General features: G+C 63.8%; 1 protein-coding gene across 3 annotated transcripts; it reads right to left on the bottom strand.

Annotated features, from left to right (window-relative positions):
- Nucleotides 1-1,190: 1,190 nt before the first annotated feature.
- On the bottom strand, nucleotides 1,191-21,699 carry PBX4 (PBX homeobox 4). 3 transcript variants are annotated; one of them, XM_051828227.3, is made up of 8 exons: nucleotides 21,174-21,420; nucleotides 17,180-17,253; nucleotides 5,240-5,445; nucleotides 4,829-5,019; nucleotides 4,603-4,738; nucleotides 2,177-2,312; nucleotides 1,968-2,077; nucleotides 1,191-1,297 (listed from the first exon to the last, which is right to left on the bottom strand). In XM_051828227.3, exons 1-8 carry the CDS (start codon nucleotides 21,293-21,295, stop codon nucleotides 1,229-1,231), a joined length of 1,044 nt encoding a protein of 347 aa, XP_051684187.3. In that variant the 5' UTR covers nucleotides 21,296-21,420; the 3' UTR covers nucleotides 1,191-1,228. The 3 variants fall into 3 exon arrangements, with proteins under 3 accessions (XP_051684187.3, XP_089171893.1, XP_051684188.3); XM_089315767.1 differs by lacking the exons at nucleotides 17,180-17,253; nucleotides 21,174-21,420 and adding an exon at nucleotides 12,013-12,168; XM_051828228.3 differs by lacking the exons at nucleotides 1,191-1,297; nucleotides 1,968-2,077; nucleotides 2,177-2,312 and adding an exon at nucleotides 2,964-3,410 and having other exon boundaries at nucleotides 21,174-21,699.
- Nucleotides 21,700-22,515: the final 816 nt, after the last annotated feature.

The following is a 22,515-nucleotide window of genomic DNA, read 5'->3' as shown; positions in this document are numbered from 1 at the left end:
GCTCCCCCCTCCAGCTGTCCCCCAACTTGCTGTGGTGTCTGACTGCCCAGTGGCGTCGCTTCCGGGCTCCCTAACTGGCTCTGACGGAGAGGCCAGGACCTTCCGTCTGCCCGCTCACTCCCCAAAGGCCCGCAGCAGCCGGGGCTGGACCAGGCCACAGCCGAGGAGCCGGGAGCTCCGTCCGGGTCTCCCGCGTGGGTGGCAGGGACCCAGGGACGTGAGCCCTCACCTGCTGCCCTCCAGGTGCCCCTGAGCAGGGAGCTGAGCTGGGACGCAAACGCAGGCCCTCTGACATGGGATGCAGGGTCCCAGGCCACGGTTTAACCCATGTGCCACAAAGCCCTGCCCCAAGCGGTATCTCGACTGCTGCACCGAACGCCCCCCCCCCCCGCCCCAGGCCCCGTCTCCTGCCTGCCTTTGAACTCTTCTTGCTCTCAGAAACCGCAGGGCGCCACCTGCGAGGCCCCCGGACCACCCGCTGCCCCAGGCCCTGGCCTGGCCTGGCCGGCGGCCCGAGTCCCAGTCTGGGAGACCAGAGGCAGGGCCAAGCCCCTCGTCTGCACCCCCTGCAGGCCCCGGCCAGGCGCCCCCATCAGCCCAGCCACCTCCCTGCCCCTAGGGGCTGAAGCCACAGGGCACCCAGCTGGGCTGAGCTGGGGCGGAGGCCACAGTGACAGGGGTCAGAGTGCTCCCAACCGTCTGGCCCTACGCACGCCGCTCTGAGAGTGCCAAAGGGGGGAGATGGGCAGGACGGGCAGGGCGCACGCTTGGGGCATTTATCGACTTCCAACTGGAACCAGACCCGAAATTCCCAACAGAGCAAAACAGCACAAGGAAAGACAAGGAAACACGGGGCCACTCCCAGAATCCCTCGCTCAGGACGGGCCCCAAGCCCTGCGGAGGGGAGCCCCAGAGACCACAGGCGTCCCCGAGGCCGCTGTCACCTGAGACGGATCTGTCACGAGCGGACCAGGAGATAAGTCAGCCACTTTAATGGGAACCCGTGTGCCAAGGCCCGGCACAGGCGGGTCCAGCCTGACCATAGACATCGCCGCTGGAAGCCAGCGAGCAGGGGAAACGCCCGGCCCGCACCCATCCCAACCCGGCAGGCGTGGCCGGCGGGTGCGCACAGGGGCCACCTCCCAGTGCCCTGGGCCTCTGAGGTCGCCGTCTGCACGCTCACGGGGGCCGGGGGGGCCGGGGGGGCCTGTCCTGCTGGTCCCCACACTCAGATGGAGGCTCCAGCGCTGGAGGTGGCTGACGGCGGGGGGCCGGCCCCCTGCCCGCCGACCCGGCCCTGCAGACAGAGACCGTCAGAGGGGCGGCGGGGGAGGTTGCAGGGCAGGAGGCCGTGCCACCCCAGCCGCCCTGGGCTCCGGCAAGGACTTGGGGCCACCGAGAGCGCGGGGGACGGCTCAGCTCGGCCAGAGGGAAGAGGCCCAGAAGCCCAGCCCGACGGCTCCCGCTGCGCCGCAGGCCCAGTGTCAGGCCCACCCTGGGGAGAGAGCGGTGACCAGGCGCTCTGGCCTCGTGGTGGGCCTGAGTTCCCGAGAGGAGGGGAGCGCCCAGGGCGGCCCTGTGGGCTGTGAGGGGCAGGGTGTGGGCGGGCGCAGGCAGGGGGCCCGCACGCCCGCACCGCCCCTGGGGCTCCCGGAGTCTCACTCAGGGCAGGGCCAGGCGCCCCCGTGCCCTCCGCCCTGCCGGGTGGCCGTGCCGATGCAGCCCAGGCGCCGCCCCCGCCGGCGTCCACTCTGAGCTCCCAGGGGCGGGGAAGGCGAGCCCCTCCCAGCCATTCCCCGGGGAGGAGCCCAACTTTCCTCCTGGCCGCCCCTACCCGGGGGACCCACACCGCCTCTTCTGGGGCACGGCGCCCCCCACCCCCGGGCCCCGACACCGTCATCCTGCGGGCTGTGGGGGCAGGGCAGACTTCGCGGTGAGCGCGGGGTGGACCCCACGGCCGCTCTCACCTGGGACTTCAGGCAGGCGCCCCCTGGAGGCGGCTGGAGGGAGGCCAGCGTCCGCAGGCTCAGAAACACGTCTCCAGCGCCGGCCAGCAGTGGGAAGGGGGCAGGGGAAGCTGCAGGGGGCCGGGTCACAGGGGGCGCGGGGTCAGCTGGGGCTGCGCGGGGGAGCGCAGTGAGCGCCGGGCCCCAGGGGGCCGGCCGGCCTCACTCACCGGGGCCGGGCGGCGGCGGGACCCCGACGTCGGGGGCGTCCGGGGCTGCTCTCCCGGCGTACGTGGCGGCCTCCTCCTGGAACTTGCCCGTGTTCTTTTTGTAGCGGATCCTTTTGTTGCCGAACCAGTTGGAGACCTGAGGACACACGGGGTGGGGGGGGGGGGCGCTGCAGGGCCACGCCCCACGCCCACGGGCACGCGCTGGTGACTGAACCAAGGACCCGGGAGACGTCTGCTGGAGGACACCCTGGAGGTGGCGTCTCACAGGCGAGCCGTGACCTGCGCACTCTGAACTCCTTCTGGAACCTTCTAGATTCCTCTGGGAAACGCGACAGCCAGGGCGACCCCACTGCTGGGAGGTTGGCAGGAAGGCCCGGGACCGAGTCCCAGACATCCAGGGACAGCGGGGCGCAGAGGCGGCTGGCTGCAGTGGCCGCGCTCGGCCCTGCGGGGGCGCTGCAGCCTCAGGGAGAGGAGGGAGGATGGCAGCCAGGCGGCGGCGATGTCCGGCCGTTCTGTGCGCTGCAGCAGGCCAGGGGGCGCCATGGCCTCGGCTGCCCGGTGACGGCAGCACCCCCAGTCCCGACGTCGAGTCGGGGACCCTGCCCACGGGCCTGAGCCCCAGCGCGAGCCAGTGCCTCGCCATGCCAACTGGATGAAGCAGCTGAGTGGCCGCAGGACAACCACCGCTGCTCCTTTAAAAACGCTTTGTTCCTGGGGTGGGGTGGGGTGGGTGGGTGCAGCGGTTCCGACACCGCTTGGATGCCGCACCCCGTATCGGGCGCCGGGCTCAGTCCTGGCTCCGCTGCCAGCGCCAGCGCCCTGCGCATGCACGCCCTGGGTGGGGGGGCGGCCGTGCCGGCTCCGGGGCTGGGGTCCCTGCGGCCCACGGGGGAGACCCGGGTGGAGCTCCTGGCTCCTGGCGTTTGCGGAAGGAACCAGCAGTTGGGGGATTCCTCTGTTCCTCCGCCACTCGAAATGAAATAAAGGCTTTTTAAAAGCTTTCCGCTAATGATTTTTTAGTTTCTCCCGCGGCCCTGCCGGCGGTAGCCAGGACAAGAGCGTCTCCCTGGTGCCTGGGCTGCCTGCTCCACCCCAGCCTCCCACCACCCGAAGGGGCCTCCTGCTGCCCCAGCCTGGGGTGGGCCCTTGGCTTCCACTTATCTGTACGGAATGTTCCAGAACTCTGCAGAGCTAAGTCTGCCAACACTCTCCCGTGCGAGTCCGCTCGGCACTGCAGAGGGACGAGCAGCGAACCCGGCGTGGGTGAGTGCCGGGGCCCCTGGGCGCACCCGTCCTAGGTGCAGGCACACGCCTCGCTCTGGGCGTCTTCTCTGCCCTCAGCCTGAGCTGCCGCCAGTCCTGTCCTGTCCCTTGCAGGGCCGGCGCCGCGGCGTGGCAGGTAAAGCCTCCACCTGCGGCGCCGGCACCCCACAGGGCACCAGTTCCAGTCCCGGCTGCTCCACTTCTGACCCAGCTCCCTGCCAACGTGCCTGGGAGAGCAGGGGCACCTGCACCCAGGTGGGCGACCCGGAAGAAGCTCCTGGCTTCGGTCTGGCCCAGGCCTGGCCGTGGTGGTCCTTTGGGGAGTGACCCAGCAGGTGGAAGACCTCTGTGTCTCCCCACATCCCTGCCGCTCCCTGTCTCTGTAACTCTTTTAAATAAATAAAAAAAAAAAATCAAAAAAAAAACCTCCCTTGCCCGAAGGGAACAGTCCCTCCCCAAACGGTTCCTGGTGAGACCCTCACAGCCTGCGGAACAGCGGGACCCACATTCAGGACCCTCCCTTCAATCGTCGCCCCCGAGAGCGTCCCAAGCCCTGGTGGACCCAGTTAGGAGAGTCCCAGCACAGAGCTCCACTGCTGGGTGCGCTCGTGCCCAAGGCACACAGGGGCGGCAGGGGGCGGGGACGGGGCCGCCGTGTGCACCCAGCTCTCTGCAGGGGGTGACACGGGGATGGGGTCAGGCTGCCGTGTGCACCCAGCTCTCTGCAGGGGGCGGCAGGGGGTGGGGACAGGGCTGCCGTGTGCACCCAGCTCTCTGCAGGGGGCGGCACGGGGTTGGGGCCCTGACAACACACAGCCCAGCAGCCTCCCCTTAGGCCCCGGCCTTGCTTCTGAGGACCCCAGAGCAGCCCAGGTGACCCCGGGGGCTGCTGGGGGCTTGGCCTGGGCTGGCGGCCACCTGTGGCAGGGAAGGCGGGGAAGGGGCTGAGCACACGCGAGACTTTGGCCACACGGTTGTGGACAACTGGGGACTGCACCAGCACACGGAAGCCCTCCCTCGGCTGCTCCAATGATGAACAAACAACGCTGTAAAGTTTCCTGACCTCTTGGCCAGCTGGTCAGGGAAGAGAGGGCCCACGCGTACCCCGCGCTCAGGGTGCGGACCCCCGCGGGGCCCCGGAGGCCGGTGGGAGGCGTCACCTGGGAGACGGTGATGCCGCCCCTCCTGGCCAGCTCCTCCTTGGCCTCCTCGCTGGGGTACGGGCTGCTCAGGTGGGAGTAGAAGTACTCGTTCAGCACCCCCGTCGCCCACTTGCTGAAGTTGCGCCGCTTCCGCCTGCAAGGACAGACCCCCGGCGGTGGGCCCTGCTCGCGGCCCCTCTCCCCGGACCTCCCCGGGAGGACGTGCGAGGCCCGCGGCCCGGACCTGGCATCCAGGAACCGCGAGCGCAGGGTCATCACGGCCTCGCAGGTGCTCTGCTTCAGCTGCGTCTGGATGGCGCGGAACCTGCCCCGGATGACGCCCACCATGCGCTCCATCTCCAGGGCGGACACGGGCCTCATCCTGCCCTGCTCCCGGAGCAGGTGGGTGACGTGCGTGGTGAACTCGCCGCAGGCCTGGGGTGGGCACACACGCGCGCCAGCCTGTGACCGGCAGCAGGGGGCAGCGCAGGGCCAGGGCCAGGTCCCAGCCCCCCGCCCCGCCCCCAACAGCTGGCACACAGACTGGCTTTGAGCGCGCCCTCCCCGTCCACACCGCAGAAGGCGGGCGTGCGCGGGGTGAGCTTTCTGGGAGAATCGCGTCCGCGCCAGAGGGTCGCGTCCACGCAGAGATCACCTGTTCATATTTCTCCAGCTCAGAGCGGTACCTCTGCCGGATCTGGGCCAGCTGGGCCCTGTAGTCCGAGCGCTCAGTGCGACCGCCGTTGGGACAGCCGCCGGGGGCCGCCGCGCCGGCCACGCCCTCGGCCAGCAGCATGCTGTCCAGCCGCAGGAGCTGGGCGCCGGGGGGCTCCTCTTCCTGGGGGCAGCAGATGCTCACCACTGCAGAGGGGAGAGCGGGACAGAGCAGGACGTGCTGCCGGCACGGCACGGCCATGGAGACACGGCACAGTTCGCGTGGAACGCTTAAGGGAAAGGACACTTGGCTTCCGGGGAAACTTGGTAGCAGACGTGGGGTGACCCGCTCTGACGGTGTGCACGAAGCCGGGCAGGGCAGCGCCAGGAGGCGCCCTGTGCTGGGAGGCGTGAACCCCGGAGCCAAGTCTCTGCCAGCGCTGGGAAGGAGGGCACAACCCAGGCGCTGGCACGGACACACAGGCAGGCAGCGGAGCCCGGCATCCGGGGCGGGGCCCTCCCATCGTGCGTGCGTGCGTGCATGCGTGTGCGTGTGTGTGTGTGTGTAGCGGGGCGTGGGGTGGCGTCACTCTGTAAGGTCAGAGCGGCTGGGAGCTGTGGCTCAGTGTGATAAATCACCTGTTCGGACCCCTGCATCCCATACCACAGTGTCTGAGTTAGTCCGGGCTCCACACTCTTGTTTTTCTTTTTTTAATTGATTTATTTGAAAGTCAGAGTTACAGAGAGAAAGGTCTTCCATTCGCAAGTTCACTCTCCAAATGACCAGGGCTGGACCAGGCAGAAGCCAGGAGCCAGGAGTGTCTTCTGGGTCTCCCACGTGGGTGCAGGGGCCCAGGCACTTGGGCCACCCTCCGCTGCTTCCCCAGGTGCATTAGTACAGAGCTGGATTGGAAGTGGAGCAGCCAGGACTTGAACCTGCGCCCATACGGGATGCCAGCATCACGGGCGGCAGCTTAATCCACTAGGCCACAACACAGGCACCCCCAGGCTCCACTTCTGATGCAGCTCCCTGCTAATGCACCCTGGGAAAACAGCAGGTGACGGCCCAAGTGCTGAGTGCCCGCCACCCACATGGGAGACCCGGATGGAGCTCCTGGTTCCTGTCGTTGGCCCGGCCCGGCCCTGGCTGTCGCGGGCATTTGGGGACTGAGCCAGCAGGTAGATCCCTCTCTGTCACTCTGCTTCTCAAATAAAAGGGAAAGAAAGAAACTTGGAGAAGCTGAGGAGCTAACGCTGGCCGGAGGAAAAGGGCAAAACACCGTCCCTCAGCTCGGGACTTGTGGCAAAGCCCACGCTGTACCGTGAGGACATGTGAGGAGGGGAGGCAGAGGGAGGGGTAGAGTCCACAGACGGACGGACAGATGGACAGAGACCAGTCGCTGGCCTGGAAACAGGCGGGAAAGAGACAGCAACAAAGGGGCGGAGCTTTGCTGTAGCTGCTGGGTCAGAGGTGCCTGTGCCACCCCGCCCCCCGCCGTGAACAAGGACAGGACGCAGGGCACAGGGCCCCGTGTGCAGTCAGAAACCTCAGAGCCCACATTCCTCCAGCGACCTCCACACGCGCCTGGGGCGGCCCCACCCGCAGGCGCTCCTCTGACTCTGCGCACCTCTTCCTTCTCTCTCTCTCTCTTTTTTTTCCTAAAAAGACTGATTTGAAAGACGTCTTCCATCTGCTGGTTCACTCCCCAAATGGCAGCAACAGCAGGGCTGGACCAGGCCAAAGCCAGGAGCGGGGAACTTCATCCGGGTCTCCCATGCGGGTGCAGGGGCCCAAGGACCCGGGCCATCTTCCACTGCTTTCTCAGGCCACAGCAGAGAGCTGGATCAGAAGTGGAGCAGCTGGGACTCGAACCGGCGCCCCTATGGGATGCCCACACTGCAGGCGGAGGCTGAACCTGCTGACCGCCCTCTGCGGGGCCCTGCACACCCTGGGCCCTGTCCTGGGATGGGCCCAGCAGCTCCTCCCTACGTGCCTGCAGCTGGGCCAGGCACCAGGACCAGGCTGAGACCACCAGGGGCCAGCGCACCAGAGCCGGGTGTGGCAGGGCCTCCGCCACCTCTTCGGTACAAGTTCGGCTGAGGAGGGCAGCAGCCGCGTCAGCCCCCGTGTGTGCGGGGGGGGGGGGGTGCTGCAGGGCTCGCGGCGCTCTCTTAGGAGTCTATTTTTAAGGATTACTTGTCTATTGAAAGGCGGACAGAGAGAGAGAGATGTCTTCCATCCGCTGGTCCACTCGCCGAACGGCCCCAGTAGCTGGGGCCGGGCCAGGCTGAACCCGGGAGCCAGCCAGGGCTCCACCCGGGCCTCCCCGTGGTGGCCGGGCCGCGGGCACCGGGCCGTCGCTGCTGCCTCCAGGTGCCTCCGGGAAGAGGGACGGCCGGGACTCGGCCCGGCGCCCCGGTGTGGGATGCGGCGTCGCAGGCCGGCGCTGCCCCTGCTGCACCACCACGCGGCCCCCTTTACTTACTGTCAATCCAACAGGAAGCATCTCAGAGCCGTCGAGGGCGAGTACCACAGCAGGTGCCGAGGAGTCTTCAAAACACCCGAGAACGTCGGCCGGCGCCGCAGCTCGCTAGGCTAATCCTCCACCTGCGGCGCCGGCACCCCGGGTTCTAGTCCCGGTTGCCCCTCTTCCAGGCCAGCTCTCTGCTGTGGCCAGGGAGTGCAGTGGAGGATGGCCCAGGTGCTTGGGCCCTGCACCCCATGGGAGACCAGGAGAAGCACCTGGCTCCTGGCTTCGGATCAGCGTGGTGCGCCGGCCGTAGGGACCAACTGAAGGAAGACATTTCTCTCTCTCTCACTGTCTAACTCTGCCTGTCAAAAAGCACCAGAGAACAATAGGACTTACTATTCCCCAGTCAAACCTCTCTTCACAAGAACACTCGCCCCTCAGGGGACAGGGGCTTCCCGACACCGGTCTCCACGCCCCCATCCTGAGAACTGATCCTGGGACCACTGACACCCACGCTCAGAGATGTCCTCCCTGGACGTACACAGTGGTCACCCACGAGCAGCACGCCGTGAACGCCAGGAGAGGCAACCTAGTGTAAGAGGAAAACCCTGTGCCTCGGTCACCATCATCAGTCCCTGCTGGGGATGCCGCTGACCCAGGGCCGAGGGCTTGGACTTGGCTGGAGCTGTGTGCCAAGTGCAGCGTGGGCCCCTCCCCCCCCCCAGCTGCTCCGTGCACACGGCACGCAGCGCCCTCAGCCTGCTCCCCAAGCGCAGTCCTGGCCTGATCACGGTCATTAGCCTGCTCTGTTGTTACCATTAATTACAGCAAGCTCTCTTCCAGCAAAACACCCCAAGCATCCCAGGGGTGCCCCGGATTCTCCCGGGGCTCCCCATTAGCCACGGGGCCCAGGGGCTGAGCACAGGGATCCCGCCTGCCACTCGGGGGGAGCAGGGTGTAGAACACAGCCGGCCCACGCCCCATTCCCTACTTATCAGGGCGATAAAAACCTCCGTGAACCAAACCACAACCTGGAACCGAAGCCAGCGGGCAACGCGCCGTGCTTTGTAGGGGGCTGCTGTGACGGGGCATTAGGCGTCAGTAGGGTGGGGCCCACGTGGGGCCCACCCAGCAGGCCTGGCGTCTTCCTAGGCAGAGACGCAGGGGGCGCCACGGTGAGACGGCGGCCACCCACCGGCCAGGCGGAGGCCCTCAGAGAGAAGTCGCCGGCCAGCACATCCGGCCGAGCTTGGCGGCGGCTGGAGCTGGGAGCGGCAGCCTGAGCAGGCTGATACAGGAGCGCACCTGGGTGACATCGCCCCTGCCCAGGGAAGGCACTGTGGGGCAGCTCCCTCCCAGGCTGAGCTGGGGGGCGGGAGCCTCACCCTCCTGGGAGGAAGCCTGCTGAACCCCGGGGTTTGGCGCCCGAGACATCAGACGCCCGGACAAGCCCCTGGGGTCGCCCACAAACCCGTCACCCTGGCACACGTAGCCGGAGGCTGCTGCCCTGTGCGTCACCACTGCCGGCGCTGGGGTGGAGACGGCGCTGCCGGCTGGACAGGACCACCCAGGCCAGGCCAAGACTCACTCGGGCATCCCAGGAGGGGCCACACAGCCGGAGCCGGATCACAGACGGGAGTGAACCACGCCCGTGGGAGACCTGTGAGGTGGGCATCACATGTCATTCCCAGGACAAGGTGACCGGCGGCGGGGGGGGGGGGCGCACCCCTCCCTGGTGCAAGCACAAGGCGAGGGCAGGGCACGGGAACAGGTGCGGGCGGGGCTCTGAGGAGGGACAGGCACAGCCGTGGGTCCTCTCTGTCACCAGGGGCCCCAGCAGGAGGCTCTGGGAGCTGGGAACTCGGGCGAGAGCTGAGCAGGGCTCACCAATGACCACCTCTGCCCCTCTGCCTGCTCCCCCGCCACCCTAGAGGCCACCCCAGGGGCGCACGGCTGCCTGTACTGTCCTGCTCTTGGCCACCTCCCAGCCTCCTAGAATCTTGTGCTAAAACACCTTTCGGCCGGCGCCGCGGCTCGCTAGGCTAATCCTCCACCTGCGGCACCGGCACCCCGGGTTCTAGTCCCGGTGGGGGCACCGGATTCTGTCCTGGTTGCTCCTCTTCCAGTCCAGTTCTCTGCTGTGGCCCGGGAGTGCAGTGGAGGATGGCCCAAGTGCTTGGGCCCTGCACCCCATGGGAGACCAGGAGAAGCACCTGGCTCCTGGCTTCGGATCGTCGCAGCGCACTGGCTACAATGTGCCAGCCGTAGCAGCCACTTGGGGGGGGGGGGTGAACCAACAGAAAAAGGAAGACCTTTCTCTCTGTTTCTCTCTCTCTCACTGTCTAACTCTGCCTGCCCCCCCAAAAAAAAAAATCCCCACGGGGCCAGTGTCATGACACAGCAGGTAAAGCCACCACCCGTGTCGTCAGCATCCCAAATGAGTGCCAGTTCAAGTCGTGGCTGCTCCAGTTCCAACCCAGCTTCCTGCTAATACACCTGGGAAAGCAGCGGGACATGGACCAAGTGTACCCGTGCGGGAGACCCAGATGAACTTCCAGGCTCCTGGCTTGCGGCCATCTGGGGAGTGAACCGGTGGATGGAAGCTGCGCACGCGCGCGCGCGCGTGTGTGTGTGTGTGTGTGTGTGTCCTTCCCTCTAATACTTTAAGTAAAGCCCAGGCCCTCACGGACACTGCGGGAAACCAGCGTGAAGCAGGGCGTGGGTGACAGGCCAACAGAACCTTTTCGGCCCAGGAAAGCTTAGTCACTTTCCTGCCGTCGCCAAGCGCACTGGTATCTGCCGGTGCCAGGGCGTTCCAGGGAGCGAGCCAGAAAACAAACCAGGAACAAGAGTGCAAGCTAACTGCAGGCGACAGCCAGGCCCTGGGGAGAACTCTCACCCGGCCAGCAGTGCTGCGAGACTGCGTGTGCGTGTGTGCGTGTGTGTGCGTGTACGTGGGCGGGCTCTCCCAAACATCCACAGGAAAATGCAAGTCAGAGACAGGTTCTGTCTTGGTGCAAAACATCCGCCATCCACGCACGGTCCTTCATAATATGCCTTCTCCGTAACTGTCTTGAGGACTCTACACAAAGGCCTTAAGCCAAGGCCCGTTCAGAGCCACAGCACCTGCCCAAACTCTTCTGCCCTGAAGCTCATGCATTTTTTTAATGTTTACTCGTTTATTTTTCATCTATTGAAAAGCAGAGAGAGAGAGAGAGAGAGAGAGAGAGAGGGAGGGAGGCTGGTTTACTCCCCAAGTGCCCCCAGGAGCTGGAGCCGGGAGCGCCATCCATGAACTTGGCCATCACTGCTGCTTCCCAGGGTGCGCATCAGCAGGAAGCCAGACCCAGAGCAGACCCAGTGGGACTCAACCCAGGCATGATGCGGGTGCCCCCACCACGCCCGTCCCAATGCAACAGTTGGAGGTATAATTCACGCGCCATACAGTCCACCCAGTGAGCTGAAATACTTCGGTGGTTTTTGGTTTACTTCAGGGTTGTGCCGTTTTCGCCACCCTTACAAGGAGAGCCTGTCTCAGCAGCTGCCAGTCTCTCGTGTGCTTCCTGCCGCATGGATTCGCCGGTTCAGGGCACTTCCTGCTGACGGCTCATCCAGCAGGAGGCTGGCGCGCCCCGCTGCCCTTCTGTGGGGCACCTGGCAGCGCCGTTCCTGCTCCCGGCTGAGTGATATTCCGGGCTACGGACATGCCACACTGCGGGTGCTGGGTTGTGTTCCTGGATTTGTCTGTCTCTATCACCCACCCACCTTTCCATCCAACACAATTTATGCCATGTTGGAATGTTCTAGACCACATGTGGCTATGCGGTTCTTAAAATGTGGCTAGCGTGGCGGGGGAATGTGCTGGTTAATCATATGTGGTTTGGGGGCCGGCGCTGTGGCGCAGCAGGTTAAACCCTGCCTGCAGTGCCGGCATCCCACGTGGGTGCCAGTTTGAGTGCCAGCTGCTCCACTTCCCATCCAGCTCCCTGCTAATGCCCAGCCCTGGCTATTGTAGCCATTTGGGGAGTGAGCCAGTGGATGGAAGATCTCGCTCTCTCTCTGTCTCTCCCTGTCAAACTCTGCCTTTCAAATAAATAAATATTTTTTAAATGATCACACGTGGTCTTAATTAATTCAAAGATAAACAGCCCGTAGGTGCGGCCGCTGCCTGGAGGAACCATCGCTCTGGACTGCAGGGTGACTCAGCTGCTCGGAGGCCCAAGTCCCACCCTGAGAGGGGTCCAGGGAAGACGCCGGCTCCAGGGGCCCCTAGCCCGGCCCTCGAGCTCTCCATGGGACTCACCCACAGGGACAGCAGGCGCCAACCAGGAGGCCGAGCCGCGCGACCAGCGACCTCCGTACTGCAACAGCAGCCTACCCAACCGGCTGACAAGGACAGGAAACAGGAGTCACCTTCATTGGCAGCCACCAGCAGGACAGGCGAGCGCAGACAGGAAGCACCAGGGTGTTTCCGGAAGTTATCAATCACTCCTGTGCACTCGGCAAGCGGCCAACTACCTCCACCCCCCACCACGCAGCACAGCGAGGGTTCCCAGGCCCAGCACAAGTCGGCAATGCAGCAGGCCCATGTCCACTGAACCAAGACCCAGACGCGGGCTCGCGACCCACAGAGGGGACAGTCACGCTGCGGGGAGGACAAAGCAGGCTCAGCAACTGCCCGGGACGGGACGGCCAAGGGGCTTCTGGGGCTCAGCATGACAGGGCTGAGCTGCCTGCCCACCTGCACCCCAGGACCCAAAGGCCTTCGCACAGGCTGGATCCGCGTCCTGCTCTGGGGTCAAGCGCCACCGTCTGAATTCAGGCCCCACCTCACTCTCGCTGGGAGGTCCACATGACTGACCCCAATCCAAACACTATAGAAAAAAATTCATTTATTAATTTGAAAGTGACAGAGATCTCTCATCCGCTGGGTCACTCCCCAAATGCCTGCAACAGCCAGGGCTGGGCCAGGCTGAAGCCAGGAGCCAGGAGCTCCATCCGGGGCTCCCATGTGGGTGCAGGGCCCCAGCACCTGAGCCGTCTCCTGCTGCCTCCCAGGTGCCCCAGCAGGGAGCCGGATGGGCAGCTGAACAGGTAGGACTCATCCTGGCACCCTGCGGCCCCCAGCGCTGGTCCTGGCCCTGCGGGTTTGTCCTCTTCCGCCAGGGGGCAACGTGAGACTCGGGGTTAACTGGAGAAGCAGCCCCGTCGCTCTGGGACCCCTGCTCTGCACTGGCTCCAGACCACACAGGGTTTTCTCTGGGCTGCACACGGGCTATTCCTGGTCACGGGGCCGGGGGCAGGTGGGGCGGCACTGCGGTCTCCCTCACCTTCCTGCCACCACCGGCTAACTTCTCAGACCACACGGCACAGCTGCCCCCCTCATCAAGGCCGGGGCCCAAAGCAGGCCCCCCCGCGATCCCAGCTGCACGGCCACGGACGTGCTCAACTTGGCTCTCAAGAAGAGGCTGCCCTGGACTTAGACTGCAGGTGTCTGAGCGGCCCACGGCCACTGTCGACAAGTCAGGCTTTTCACGGCTGCACGGTGGCTGCCCCGTCCTTGCCCCACCGCACCCCACGTGGGGACAGCTGGGCCGGCAGCGGAAAAGCAGCATTCGTTTCTAAAAAGAGATGCACGGCGCTGTGGCATAGTGGGTAAAGCCACCACCTGCAGCGCTGGCGTTCCCCCACCATACGAGTGCTGGTTTGAGTCCCGGCTGCTCCACTTCCGGTCCAGCTCTCTGCTGTGGCCTGGGAAAGCAGCAGCAGATGTCCCAAGTCCTTGGGCCCCTGCACCCACCTGGGAGACCCGGAGGAAGCTCCTGGCTTTGGCCTGGCCCAGAGCTCTGGCTGTCGCGGCCATTTGGGGAGTGAACCAGCAGATGGAAGACCTCTCTCTTCTCTGCCTCTCTCTGTAACTCTGCCTTCCAAATAATTTTATTTAAAAATCTTTAAAAAAATAAATAGAGGCGCAGGCTGAACGTGTGTGACTCACGCTGAGCACCAGTGTCCCGCGAGGCCCTGCCCGGGGCTCGCATGCGCACACACCTTGGCCTGTCCCTGGGAGCCGCAGGCTTCAATCCTTATCTTTCCCTGGGAGATGCTGGGTTTGAAGCTGACCGAGCTGCAGTAGCAGCCACGCAGGAGGTGGGGTAGAACAGACAGGCCCAGGCTGCACACCCAGGCTCCCAGTAACAGGTTTCTCGCCCTGTCCCGGCAGCCGGCTGGTAGAAAGGAGGTCACCGGGGTGCCAGCTTCCTGAGGCGACAGGTGAGCCACGACCGCTGAATTCCACCTCTTCACTGCTAAATTGTTCCTGTGATGCGAAAGCCAGATGCGGGGGGCAGTGGGGAGCCCCCACAGGGCTGTCTCCCAGGGCCGGGGAGGGGGCCGGGCAGGGTGTGGCCAGGCCCACTGCCTGTCGGGTCCTGTCTCTGCATGTGGCACTAACACTGCGATTTGTCACAGGTGACAGATAAACGGGGTCACCATGACCCGATTCCATCACACTCAGCTACAGCCAAGTCTCCAGGGAGGGGAGGGCCAGACACGAGCTGGCCACGCCCCCTGGCGTACTGGGGCCTTCCCACGGCTGCTGCAGCACCAGCGGGGAGGGCTACGGGGCTGGAGGGCAAATCCGCTTACAGCCAAGTCACCGCCAGCGCCAGCACCAGGCTTGCGTGTCTGCGTCCCCCAGAGCAGCCAGGCCCTCAGCACTCACACACCCCAGGAGGGGTCTGCGGGGGCAGGGGTGTCCAGGGAGGAGGACAATCTGGCAATGGGCGCTGCAGGCCAGAAGGGAGCACCCACAGGGGTGTCGCGGCGGGAGGGGGTGTCAACAGCAGAGGGGGACGAGGGGTGAGGGGGACAGGAAGGAGGGAGCTGATGCAAAGAGCTGCACAGGGGCCCCGCCCGCAGGGAAAGGGATAAAGTCTGGGAGAGAGAACACGGGGCTGGCTCTACGGTCCTCTAGAAACAGATACCGGAAGGAACTTCTCACGGTGGACCCTCAAACAAGGTGGGGCTCAGGGATACTGCCTCCTACCTACACGGTCAAAAATCTGGGCGTGGGGCCGGGCGGGCGTTCGGCTCAATGGGTAGCCGCCATCTGGCACATCGACACCCCATATCCGAGCGTCTGCGTTCAAGACCCAGCTCCACTCTGATCCCAGCTCCCTGGGAGGCAGCAGGTGATGGCCCAAGTCCTTGGGTCCCCACCACCCATGGAGGAGACCTGGATTGAGATCTGGGCTCCCAGCTGTGGCCTGGTGGATGCAGGCAGATGGCGGGTGAACCAGGAGACAGGACCTCTCTCTCCTCCCTCTTATTCTCTCTCTCTGCCTTTCAAATAAAAAATAAATAAATAAAATTTTACAATAATTTAATGGGGGCCAGCACTGTGGCATGGTAGGCTAAGCCTCTGCCCATGGTGCGGGCATCCCATATGGCTGCCAGTTTGTGTCCTGGCTGCTCCGCTTCCAATCCAGCTCTCTGCTGTGGCCTGGGAAAGCGGGAGAAGATGGCCCGAGTGCTTGGGGGCCTGCACCTGCGCGGGAGACCCGGATGGAGCTCCTGGCTCCTGGCTTCTGGCTTCAGATCAGATCGGCTCCGGCTGCTGCAGCATTTGGGGAGTGAACCAGGGCATGGAAGACGTTTCTCTCTGCCTATAACTCTGCCTCTCTAATAAATAAATGAAATTTTTAAAAAACATATTTTCCTGGTTACGGTAGTAAAGTGTATGCTATGTTTATTTTCACTACAATTGTAACAGAGGGGGTTAAAAAACAAAAACATGTCCTTTTAGTGATTAGGGGAGATGTGAATGCAGGTTTACGGTGGAATTTCCCAGAGGCGGGGCATCTTACCGCAGCCTTATGTGAACTCAGTTTCCACGGGCCTCAGCCACCCTAAGTACTAGCACTGTGCCCAGATCACAGAGGAGGACCGAGGACAGAGAGGTCAGTCACACAAGGTCACACAGAACCCACTGGCGCTCGGGCCACGTACTGTCACGTCCATGCCAGTCCCCCGCCCCAGCAGCGCTCTGACAGACGCAGCGCGTCCCGCACACCGCTCTCCCGGTGCCCGTGTGGTGCCAGCCCTCACAGACACAGCGCGTCCCGCACACCGCTCTCCCGGTGCCCGTGTGGTGCCAGCCCTCACAGACACAGCGCGTCCCGCACACCGCTCTCCCGGTGCCCGTGTGGTGCCAGCTCTCACAGACACAGCGCGTCCCGCACACCGCTCTCCCGGCGCCCGTGCGGTGCCAGCCCTCACAGACACAGCGCGTCCCGCACACCGCTCTCCCGGCGCCCGTGCGGTGCCAGCCCTCACAGACACAGCGCGTCCCGCACACCACGCTCCCGGACATTGTGTGGCGCCAGCCCTCACAGACGCAGCCCGTCCCGCACACCGCTCTCCCGGCCCCCCTGCGGTGCCAGCCCTCACAGACACAGCGCGTCCCGCACACCGCTCTCCCGGTGCCCGTGTGGTGCCAGCTCTCAGAGACACAGCGCGTCCCGCACACCGCTCTCCCGGACATTGTGCGGTGCCACGCTCCCTGGCGACTACAGAACTCCCACCAGTGACTCAGCCGACCCACTCACTCCCAGAAATCCAGTGGTCGCCCTTCTGCCAATGAATGACCTTCATGGGGTGGCCGCTCTTGTAATCTGTCTTCAACTTCTCATCAGCCTTGACCACGTGATCGGGGCGGACACCACAGCGATGGGGCCTGCGACCGGCACCCCACCCCCACCCCCACCCCCAGCAGGACGCAGCGAGGACTTGTCTCCTGCACCATTCCTGTCCTGGACCCACAGCTTCAGGCTAGCCACCAGGAACCGCAGACAAACTGGACCGAGGGAGGGGCAGTTCCAAGGCCACGCACGGAGCACTTCTCGCCCAATGTGTCCAAGCCAGGGGCCGCCACCAGGGGACACCGGCGTCCCAAGTCAGAGTGCCAGCTCCGCTTCTGATGCAGCTCCCCGCTAACGTGCCTGGGAAAGCAGCGGAAGGTGGCCCGAGTGCTGGGGCCCCTGCCACCGCCGTGGGAGACCCGGATGGAGCTCCCGGCTTCCGGCCGGCCCAGCCCTGGCTGAAGTGGAATTCGGAGAAGGAACCAGTGGCTGCAAGACCTTTCTTTGCCTTTCAAATAACTAAATCTTTTTTAAATAAAGACTGTCCTCACTCTGCTTTGCTAATCCGGGCCTCTTTCTTCTATCTGCGTGACTGGGCGCCGCGGCACCTCGCAGGCCTCGCAGGCAGCAGGCAGGTGCGTGGGGGCGTTTGCTCTTTCCTGGATTTCTCCAGTCATAAACGGGGAGGTCAGCGAGCAGACGGAACAGAAGCCGGGATGCTGCCGAGGCACCAACCCGGCCTCCCGCTCACCCGGCGCCAGAAGCGCCCGCGAGGACGAGTGGCGGCCGGGGCCTGGGGAGGACCCCGGAAGTGTCTTCTAGGCGGCCTACCTGCCTTTTCCTTGATCTCGCAGAGCACGCTGAAGAGAGCCGGCTGCATCCGATGGCAGTGCAGGGCGTGCTTGCTGGAAGGGGCGAGAGCAGCGGGTGAGGAGCGGGAGGCGGGTGGGCCGCGAGGGCGCACACGCCCCACCGGGAGAGACCGAGCCCGCTGGGCCGGCTGTGAGCACGCGCCATCACAGCGTCCCAGGGGAAGCGGACTCGCGCGACGTGAACAGTGCACCGGGCAGGCGGCCCTTGGCGCCCTCGGGTGCCAGCGTCCTCAGACCGAAAATCATTCCCAAGCAAACGGCGTCCGCACCGAACATGCGCAGAACAGGTTACCTTGTCTTCACTCTGCACGGTTCCATATAGCAACTGTGTACACAGCGCTGCCTCTCTATTAGGCATCACCTATCACCTACAGATGGCTTGAACGTATCCCGGGGCGGGGCACTAGGGCGCAGCGAGATAATTCACCACCCACAGCACGATGGCCGAGTTCAGGCCCCAACCCCACTTCTGATCCAGCTTCCTCCCAAAGTCCACCCTGGGAGGCAGCAGGGGACGAGCCATCCTCAGGGGAGACCCAGAGGGGGTTTCTGGCTCCTGGCTTCAGCCTGTTGTGGGCATTTCAAGACTGTTTTCTGGGACCGGGGCTGTGGCACAGTGGCTTAACCACCTGCGATGCCAGCAACCCATATGGGTGCCAGGTGGAGACCCAGCTGCTCCACTTCTTTTTTTCTGTTTAAGATTTATTTTTTATTTATTTGAAAGGAAGAGTTAGAGAAGAGACAGAGACAGAGACAGAGAGAGAGAGAGAGAGAGAGAGCGAGTGCAAGCTTCCATCTGCTGGTTCACTTCCCAAATGGCTCCAACAGCCGGGACTGGGCCAGGCTAAAGGTAGGAGCCTGGAGCTTCTTCTGGGTCTCCTACATGGGTGCAGGGCCCTAAGCATTTGGGCCACGACCGCTGCCTTCCCAGGAGCATTAGCAGGGAGCTGGATCGAAAGTGGAGCAGCCAGGTCTCGAACCGGTGCCCAGACGGGATGCCCACATCAGAGGCGGAGGCTCAACCTGCTAGGCCAGAACCTTGGCAATTGGCTACTCCACTTCTAATTCAGCTCCTTGCTAACGTGCCCAGGAAAGCAGCAGAAGATGGCCCAAGTGCTTTGGCTCCTGTACCCACGTGGGAGACCCGGATGAAACTCCTGGCTCCTGGCTTTGGCCTGGCCCAGCCCTGACCGTTGCAGCCATTTGGGGAGTGAACCAGCAGATGGAAGATCTCTCTCTCTCTCTCTCTGTAATTCCTACCTTTAAGAAACATGTTTTTTTCCTTCTAAGAGTTTTAAAGATTTAGCTCTTACACTTAGGTATTTGGCCTGTTTGAGTTTTATATATGGCGTGAGGTAAGGGTTCAAGCCCATTCTAATGCACGTGGAGGTCCAGGTATCCCATACCGCGTGTGGAAGGAGAGACTGTTCTTTCCCTATTGCAGGTCTCTGAACCTCGCTGAGAATCAACTGGCCATAGACGTGTGGGCTCCCGGGTCTCCTGCCTATCCTTAAGTGAACTTCACTGCTTTCAAGTGTTTATTGATCATTTATTGGAAGGTCAGAGTGACACAGACAGGGGAGGAGATTGAGAAAGAGACTGACTGTCCACCTGCTGGTTCTCTCCCCAGAGGCCCGCAACAGCTGGGGCTGGGCCAGGCTGAAGCCAGGAGCCAGGAGCTCATCCGGGGCTCCCACGCAGGTGCAGGGGCCTGAGTACCAACGCCACCACTGCTGCCTCCCGGGAGGCAGGAAGCTGGACTTGAACCCAGGCACTGCAACATGGGCTGTGGGTGGTGGCCCCGTTAACCACAGGAGGGAGCAGAGTTGAGCCTGGATCAAGGGACAGGTGAGACACCTTGACCTAGGCAAGACGAGGCGTCAGAGTTGCAGCTGACACCCAACACACAGGCGGGCGGCACTGGCAGGGCCGAGAACACAGATGGAGAAGGGCTCAGGCCCCAGGCCAGGAACAGGGACTTAGAGAGGCCAGCAGCAGGGAGAGCCTGCAACGGAGGCTGGGACCAAGATGCCGGTGAGAACAGTTTTAGGAGGGAGGCTGAGAGGCCAGGCAGGCGAAGAATCCAGAGGTGACCTGGCGTTGGCAACCCGGAAGTCACAGGGGACTCAGGGGCGGGAGGGAGGGAGAGAAGGTGGAGGTGGACAGGAAGTGCCAGCGGCAGCCACAGCTCTTTGATGTCCTGCCCAGGAGGGCAGAGAAACCCAGCAGGTGCCCCAAGGGGGTGTGACCTCATCGTGCGTTGACGTGTTCACATCCCGGGGCTAGTGAGTTTCGAGAGAGACGGTGAACAACCTGCCGGTGACCGTGTTTTCTCCAGGTAAACCAAAGCCCGCACCCAGAGCCCAGGCCCACCCACCTCCCCTACCTGGTGCCCCCCACCCCCGCCGCCGCCGCCCCGCACCACCCCAGGGGCCAGCCCCGCAGCCCTGAGCCTGTGCAGTCACTTGACTCCCCCGGGGCTCAAGCTTCTTCCCACAAGCCCGGGGCCAGGCCTGCCCAGCACCCCCACCGCCTCCTCACCAACCAGGTGGCCCCCTCCCCGGGAGCTGTGACAAACTATCCTGTCAAGGCAGTCGCTGTGTCTGTCACCTCGCCACATCGTCTTCTTTTTAAGATTTATTTATTTACTTGAGAGGGAGAGTTACAGACAGAGGTATGGAGAGACAGAGAGAGAGGTCTTCCATCCGCTGGTTCACTCCCCAAATGGCCGCAATGGCGGGCTGGGCCGTTCCGAAGCCAGGAGCCAGGAGCCAGGAGCCAGGGGCTTCTGCTGGGTCTCCTACACAGGTGCAGGGGCCCAAGCACTTGGGCCGTCTTCTGCCATTTTTGCAGACCATTAGTAGGGAGCTGGATCAGAAGTGGAGCAGCCAGGACTCGAACCAACACCCACAGGGGAAGCCTGTGCCACAGGCAGATGCTTAACTTACTACGCCACAGCACTGGCCCCGGCTACACCTTATTAATACAACTTCTGGGGGCAGGCATTTGGCCTAGTGGCTAACATGCCCGCCTCCCATATTGCAGTGTCTGGATTCAAGTCCCAGCCCTGGCTCCCGACTCCCAGTTCCTGCTAACGCGTGTTGCAAGGGACAGCAGGTGATGGCTAAGGGAGTCGGGCCCCTGCTACCCACGTGGGAGACCTGGATTGGGCTCCTGGCTCCAGCCCGACCCAGCCTCAGTCTTTGTGAGCATTTGGGGAGAGAACTGGCTGATGGAAGCTCTCTACTTCTGTCTCTCAAATGTAATGTAATGTTATATGTATGTACATAAAGTTTCAAACCAGAAGACACGCTCCCCACCCTTAAGAATTAAACCCCTGGGGTGGACATCCTCACGGACGTCTAAGTCACCACGTGGGCTGCCGGCTGCCACAGCAGAGGGCCTGGGTCAAGACTCTACTGCACTGTCCAATCCAGCTTCCCGCTGATGCACCTGGGGGCAGCGGATGATGGTCTGAACACTCGGGTCCCTGCCCCCCGCGTGGGAGATCTGGATAGCGTTTCTGGCTCGCGGCGATTGCAGGCACTGGGGGGGTGGGGTGTGAACCAGCAGATGGAGGACTGATCTCCCCACCCCCCACTACCCCACCACCTTGCCCTCTCTCTCCCTCTCCTCTCTCCCCCTGTCTCGGCGGCTCCACTTCCAATCCAGCTCCCTGCTAATGCTCCTGGGAAGCAACTGACAATGACCCAAGTCCTTGGACCCCCGCCACCCCAGTGGAAGCCCCGGATGGAGCTCCTGGCTTCCGCCTGGCCCAGCCCTGGCGGTTGCGGCCATTTGGGGAATGACCCAGCGGATGGACGATCCATCTCTCCCTGTCTCACCGTGAACCCCCTCCTCCAGGCCTCCTCAAGGCCCCCGCGCCCCGACATCGGCCTGCGACCCCGCCCCGCCCCCCGGCGTGGCCCCCCACAAACGTCCCGGGCCAGCACCTGGCCTGTGCCTCGTCCAGGCTCTGGTAGGTGATGGCCATGATCTGCTGCAGGACGCCGCTCGTGTCCGGGCGCGGGCCCGGGGGCAGCGGCGGAGGCGCGGGGCGCGGCGGGGCGTCCATGGGTAGCGGGAGCCGGCGGCCGCTGAGGAGAAGCCGGTGGGCTTGCAGCGCTGGCTCGCGGGCGCCACGGGCAACCGCCGCAGCGCGTGGCTGTGTCCCGCCCCCCGCCGCCGCCGCCAGCCAATCGCCGCTGCGCAACGCTCACCGGCACGCCCCCACCGCCGCCGCTAACCAACCAGCACCGCGCACCGACCCCCGGGACACGCCCCGAGCAGCCTGCCTCAACGGCCCAGGACTCCGCGAGGGTTGCCCCGGCAACGGCACCGCCCACCTCCTCCCACCCGAGAGGGCGACGCCTGCTCGGCTTCCTGAGCCCCGCACCCACGCGGACTCCTCAGATCCTGCCTCTTTGGCACCTCAGAGCCCTGGCTCCTCCTCAGGGGCCCCCACATCTCCTCTAAGCCAAGTCCTCAGCAGCCCCCCCACTCACTTCCAGAACCCGTGACCCCTCCCCAGCCCCACAGGGCACCTCACCCAGCTGAGGGTCCCAGGTGCGTCCAATGTCAACACTAAAAAAAAAAAAAAATCCCACCCCTTTCAATATCCGGTTGACAATGACCTTGAGTATCCATCGAGCCACGTGGTTAAGGAATGAATGCAGGCCGCCCACTGAGTGCACCCCACTAGGGAACGAGCCACACAGGTCCGCGTTCGGGGCCTTTGGGACTCAGGGTGGCGCCACGCAAGGACCCCCATGTAAGGGGAGACTGGATTTGATCCTTCGCCAGCGTCATGCACCTGCAGATGTGAGCTCAGTAATGGATGCCCATCCCCCAAGTATCTTCTTCAGGGCAGGGCTCATGGCCGGGAATGGAAGGGAGAGCCACAAGTGCACACATGCGCACACACACCACACACACCCCGTGTGTCAGAGCCACAGGGACGGTGCCCCACCGAAGGCAACCGGATGCTTGGCCACAGTAACAGGAAGTAATCGAACATGTGGGGGCCACGGAGAGCCGTGCCCCATGTGACAAGGTCAGCACCGCACAGGAAGCCTGCTAAGTACGGTCTGTGAGAGAACTGGAGGGAGGCAGGCTCTGCAATTTCTAGAACTAAAATCCTGAAGTCACCTAGCGGATTCGTTTCCTACTTGGGAGACCTGGAAGAAGCTCCTGGCTCCTGGCTTCGGATCAGCTGAACTCCTACCACTGTAGCCATTTGGGGAGTGAACCACCAGATGGAAGACTCTCTCTCTCTCTGTAACTCTGCCTCTCAAA

The sequence above is a fragment of the Oryctolagus cuniculus genome, chromosome 16 (assembly GCF_051225735.1).
Source record: "Oryctolagus cuniculus isolate XC-2025 breed Fujian yellow rabbit chromosome 16, ASM5122573v1, whole genome shotgun sequence".
Classification (NCBI taxonomy): domain Eukaryota; kingdom Metazoa; phylum Chordata; class Mammalia; order Lagomorpha; family Leporidae; genus Oryctolagus; species Oryctolagus cuniculus.
Note: the sequence above shows the minus strand (reverse complement) of the source record. Positions and strands in the feature narration are given on the sequence as shown.